Source organism: Oncorhynchus kisutch, linkage group LG3 (assembly GCF_002021735.2).
Source record: "Oncorhynchus kisutch isolate 150728-3 linkage group LG3, Okis_V2, whole genome shotgun sequence".
NCBI lineage: Eukaryota > Metazoa > Chordata > Actinopteri > Salmoniformes > Salmonidae > Oncorhynchus > Oncorhynchus kisutch.
Genome location: NC_034176.2, coordinates 55,334,907 through 55,340,671, shown reverse-complemented (window position 1 = coordinate 55,340,671; position 5,765 = coordinate 55,334,907). Strand labels below are relative to the sequence as shown.

General features: G+C 42.4%; 1 protein-coding gene across 1 annotated transcript; it reads left to right on the top strand.

The window, feature by feature from the left end:
* The first annotated feature begins 3,819 nt into the window (after positions 1 to 3,819).
* LOC109885105 (fin bud initiation factor-like) lies at positions 3,820 to 5,765 on the top strand. The gene has a single exon (XM_020476962.2). The coding sequence runs from the start codon at positions 4,236 to 4,238 to the stop codon at positions 4,863 to 4,865; it is 630 nt and encodes a 209-aa protein (XP_020332551.1). The 5' UTR covers positions 3,820 to 4,235; the 3' UTR covers positions 4,866 to 5,765.

Here is a 5,765-nt window from a genome sequence, read left to right as displayed (position 1 = left end):
TCAGGAAGTTCAGTACCCAGTTGCACAGGGCGGGGTTGAGACCCAGGATCTCGAGCTAGATGACGAGTTTGGAGGGTACTATGGTGTTAAATACTGAGCTGTAGTCGATGAACAGCATTCTCACATAGCTATTCCTCTTGTCCAGATGGGTTAGGGCAGTGTGCAGTGTGGTTGCGATTGCGTCGTCTGTGGACCTATTGGGTGGTAAGCAAATTGGAGTGGGTCTAGGGTGTCAGGTAGGGTGGAGGTGATATGGTCCTTGACTAGTCTCTCAAAGCACTTCATGATGACGGAAGTGAGTGCTACGGGGCGGTAGTCGTTTAGCTCAGTTACCTTAGCTTTCTTGGGAACAGGAACAATGGTGACCCTCTTGAAGCATGTGGGAACAGCAGACTGGGATAAGGATTATTGAATATGTCCGTAAACACACCAGCCAGCTGGTCTGCGCATGCTGGGGATGCCGTCTGGGCCTGCAGCCTTGAGAGGGTTAACACGTTTAAATGTTTCACTCACTTCGGCTGCAGTGAAGGAGAGCCAGCAGATTTTGGTAGCGGGCCGTGTCAGTGGCACTGTATTGTCCTCAAAGCGAGCAAAAAAGTTATTTATTCTGTCTGGGAGCAAGACATCCTGGTCCGTGACGGGGCTGGTTTTCTTTTTGTAATCTGTGATTGACTGTAGACCCTGCCACATACCTCTTGTGTCTGAGCCGTTGAATTGCGACTCTACTTTGTCTCTATACGGACACTTAGCTTGTTTGATTGCCTTGCGGAGGGAATAGCTACACTGTTTGTATTCAGTCATGTTTCCGGTCACCTTGCCCTGGTTAAAAGCAGTGGTTCTCACTTTCAGTTTTGCGTGAATGCTGCCATCAATCCACGGTTTCTGGTTTGGGAATGTTTTAATCGTTGCTGTGGGTATAACATCGCCGATACACTTTCTAATGAACTCGCTCACCGAATCAGCGTATTCGTCAATGTTGTTGTTGGACGCAATGCGGAACATATCCCAATCCACGTGATTGAAGCAGTCTTGAAGCGTGGAATCAGATGGAACTAAATGGAGTCGTGGTCAGCTTTTCCGAAAGGAGGGCGGGGGAGGGCCTTATATGCGTTGTGGGAGTTAGAATAACAATGATCCAGGGTTTTACCAGCCCTGGTAGCACAATCGATATGCTGATAGAATTTAGGGAGTCTTGTGAATGCAGCCTCAATGAATGCAGCCTCAGGATATGTGGTTTCCAGTTTACATAGAGTAAAATAAAGTTAGTTCAGGGCCATCGATGTGTCTGCTTGGGGGGGAATATATATGGCTGTGATTATAATCGAAGAGAATTCACTTGGTAGATAATGCGGTCGACATTTGATTGTGAGGAATTCTAAGTCAGGTGAACAGAAAGACTTGAGTTCCTGTATGTTGTTATGATCACACCACGTCTCGTTAATCATAAGGCATACCCCCCCGCCCCTCTTCTTACCAGAAAGATGCTTGTTTCTGTCGGCGGATGTGTGAAGAAACCAGCTGGCTGCACCGACTCCGTTAGCGTCTCTCGAGTGAGCTATGTATCCGTGAAGCAAAGAACGTTACAGTCTCTGATGTCTCTCTGGAATACCACCCTTGCTCGGATTTCATCCACCTTGTTGTCAAGAGACTGGACATTGGCGAGTAGTATGCTAGGGAGTGGTGCGCGATGTGCCTGTCTCCGGCGCCTGACTAGAAGACCGCTTTGTTTGCCCCTTTTACGGCATGTTTTTTTGGGTCGCCGGCTGGGATCCGATCCATTGTCCTGGGTGGAAGGTAAAACACAGGATCTGCTTCGGGAGAGTCATATTCCTGGTCGTAATGATGGTGAGTTGACGTTGGTCTTATATTCAGTAGTTCCTCCCGACTGTATGTAATGAAACCTAAGATTACCTGGGGTACCAATGTAAGAAATAACACGTAAAAAAAAAATACTGCATAGTTTCCTAGGAACGCGAAGCGAGGCGACCATCTCTGTCGGCGCCAGCTCTGTTGGACTCCAACTTGACATTTAAGAAACATGTGAAGAAGGTGCTTAACACGGTCAAGTTTGGATTATCCAACATTAGGTTTATAAGACCTTACCTTCCTCTGGAGGCCACCAAACGATATATGCATGCTATGATCTTCACATCTGCAATATTGCCTCACATGCTGGTCACAATCTGGAGCTACTTTTCTGAAACCAATTGAATCTACAAATAAACACTTAAGATTTCTGATAACCAAACAGTTACCACCATTGTCACATCATTCACAAACATATTTTCTTTCAGTCTGGATAGCTTTAAGCAGATGCAAGCTTTGTCTTTAAGTTCCTGCATGGTCTTGCCCCTCCACCCCCTTTAATTTGAAATTAAAATCTAAAACATGGCTCAAATCTATCCAAACTTGTACACATGAGTTATTTATGGTTCCTCATACACTACCGGTCAAAAGTTTTAGAACACCTACTTATTCAAGGGTTTTTCTTTATTTTTACTATTTTCTACATTGTAAAATTATAGTGAATACATCAAAACTATGAAATAACACATGGAATCATGTAGTAACCAAAAAAGTGTTAAACAAATCAAAATATATTTTATATTTGAGATTCTTCAAATAGCCACCCTCCTGGAATGCTTTTCCAACAGTCTTGAATGAGTTCCCACATATGCTGAGCACGTGCTGGCTGCTTTTCTCTGCAGTCCGACTCATCCCAAACCATCTCAATTTGGTTGAGGTCAGGGGATTGTGGAGGCCAGGTCATCTGATGCAGCACTCCATCACTCTCCTTCTTGGTAAAATAGCCCTTACACAGCCTGGAGGTGTGTTGGGTCATTGTCCTGTTGAACAATAAATTATAGTCCCACTAAGCCCAAACCAGAAGGGAGGGCGTATCGCTGCAGAATGCTGTGGTAGCCATGTTGGTTAAGTGCGCCTTGAATTCTAAATAAATCAGTGTCCCACCGTGAGCATTTTTCCTTTGCCAAGATAATTCATCGACCTGACAGGTGTGGCATATCAAGAAGTTCATTAAACAGCCTGGTCATTACACAGGTGCACCTTGTGCTGGTGATAAGAAAAGCCCACTCTAGTGCAGTTTTGTCACAACACAATGTCAGAGATGCCTCAAGTTCTGAGGGAGTGTGCAATTGGCATGCTGACTGCAGGAATATCCAACAGAACTGTTGCCAGAGAATGTAATGTTCTTTTCTCTACTATAAGCTACTAATGTCATTTTATAGAATTTGGCAGTACATCCAAGTGGCCTAACAACCGCAGACTACGTGTAACCACACCAGCCCATGATCTCAGCATCTGGCTTCTTCACCTGCGGGATAATCTGAGGAGGGGAGGAGGGGGGGTTTGTTGAATAGTATTTCTGCCTGTAATTAAATCCCTTTGTAGGGACAAACTGATTCTGATTCGGTGCCCCTGCCCAGTAATGTGAAAGGGCCTAATGAATTTATCAAATGACTGATTTCCTTCTATAAACTGTAACTCAGTAAAATCTTTGAAATTGTTGCATGTTGCATTTCATTTTTGTTCAGTATAATTAGTCTCGAGTCTGTCAGGTATCACAACTATAAAGCCAATGTATAACTGCCTGTTTTACAAAAGTAGGCTACCACATGGATATGCGTTCATTAAACTTTAATGTGTATTGTGGGCCGAGACTGTATTCTATTTATCGGCATATAGGCCAGGACCGGGCCTGCAGTCAAATGAGACTGCGCTTCCTTTTAAGTGACGGAGCGGGGATGTAATTTGAGAGTTGAGAGGGGGTAGGCTATCATCAGTCAAAACCAAGCGCGGTGCTTGAGAAATCCAGATGTTGAGCTTGAAATTGAGGCACAAACCTACGTCGGGCACTCTCACATTTATTTCAGTTGGATGCGTTTGGTATATTACTCCTGCGTGACGTCTTTGGGGTTTCTCTTTGTAAAGTTTAGGGAAAGTATTCCAAACTTTCACCTGACTGTTTGTGGCTGAACCAACAGCTACTTTCCTTGAAAAATAGTTGGCAACACTTGCTGCATAGGCTACACGAGGAGCGACCTTAAAGAAGACTTACAAATATCACCTAGCTACTTTCGGTCTTTTAACTCTTGGATACCACATGCACTGCACGTTTGGAAATGTTGTGATTGGTGAGGGAATTAAATAAAAAAATTCTTGCGCTATAAAGGAAAGCCTCTTCTATTTCTCACGTATTGCCAGAAGTGGATAGGATGGCTTTTCTCCACTTACTCGCTATTGGGATGTTTTCATTGCCGCTCTGCGATGCGTTTTTTAATGGACCTCTGTATCCCGAGATGTCTAACGGCACGTTCCATCACTACTTTGTGCCAGACGGCGACTATGAGAATAACGATGATCCGGAAAAATGTCAAATGCTTTTTAAAATGACAGACGACCGAAAATGCGTTCTTGACGAGGACCAAGATTCGGTCATCCGAGACGATTTCACGATCATCAAGAGACACATCGAAGACGCGGCCAGAATGCTGGAGGGGATCGGGAAAAGTATTTATTTTGATTTGGACGGAGAGGACAGCTATGGAAAATATTTGAGAAGGGAGACGACTCAGATTGGCGAGGCTTTTACAAACTCTGAAAAGGCTCTGTTAGAACTGGAGGTGAAATTCAAACAGAGTCAGCAAAACGAGCTGAAGGAGGAGCACCGCATAAACGACGACTTTCTGAACATGGTTGTCCACACAAGGGACGTGCTAAAGGGAACACTGGACATATCTGTGGGGTTGAAGGATAAACACGAGCTTCTCTCTCTCATAATTCGAAGTCACGGGACCAGATTAGGCCGACTGAAAAATGAATACATGAAGGTTAAACTTGGGTAAATCGGTTAAACCTAGTTGTAAAAGTAGACTATGAGGAAAATAATATTGGCATGTCGAATTTCATTGCATATTTATATTAACGTAGAGATAAAACATGCAGAGACAGATATGATACCAGTGTTTTATTTATTCAAAAAATACAATAGACCTAGTAAAATGTAATCAATTGACAATGTTGTCAGTTCATTTTGTGTAGATAGGTTTACTTGTGGCAACATTATCTGGGCATTTGCAATATGGCGTTGCGTTAAAATGCCTTTGCAATTGATAATTGTCGATGCCTTGCTCTGATGGAGATTTCAAAGATGACTATTCATTCATAGCGGTGACGTTGTCTAACAGTTGCAACAGGTGTTATTTATACAGTATGTGACATAGGCCAACAGAATCTACTTGGCAGCATATTTCTCTCATAAATCTTGCCTTCAATTGAGTGAATTTTTCAGGAAAATATTGAAATGTTTACAATGCATCACAATTTGCATTTTTCTTTTTACAGTAAGGCCAATTAACAGGAGCTTTAAATAATACTTTGAACAATTCTTGACTTTGTTAAACATATAAGGTTGTGACTTATTATTTGTATATCCCTTTGCCATTTTGTGAATGCAATATAATTTGGGGAAATGTTCAGAGCATGTTATTGGAATAAATGCTGTGTGTGTCAATATCTATGTGACGGAAGAGCTTAATTGTATTCTTTATTTTGGGCTAATATGTTTCAATATCTGCAATATATATTGTTTTTCTTTAAAAAATTATATATATGGCAACAAGTATGATAAATACTTAAGACTGCAGGCAGCACTCATGGACTTCAAATACTGATGTCTGTGGCAACATTCCTAAAAGGTTTTGTGTGTTCCGTTATTAATTAAAGATTTTGTGTTTGAAGTTCTA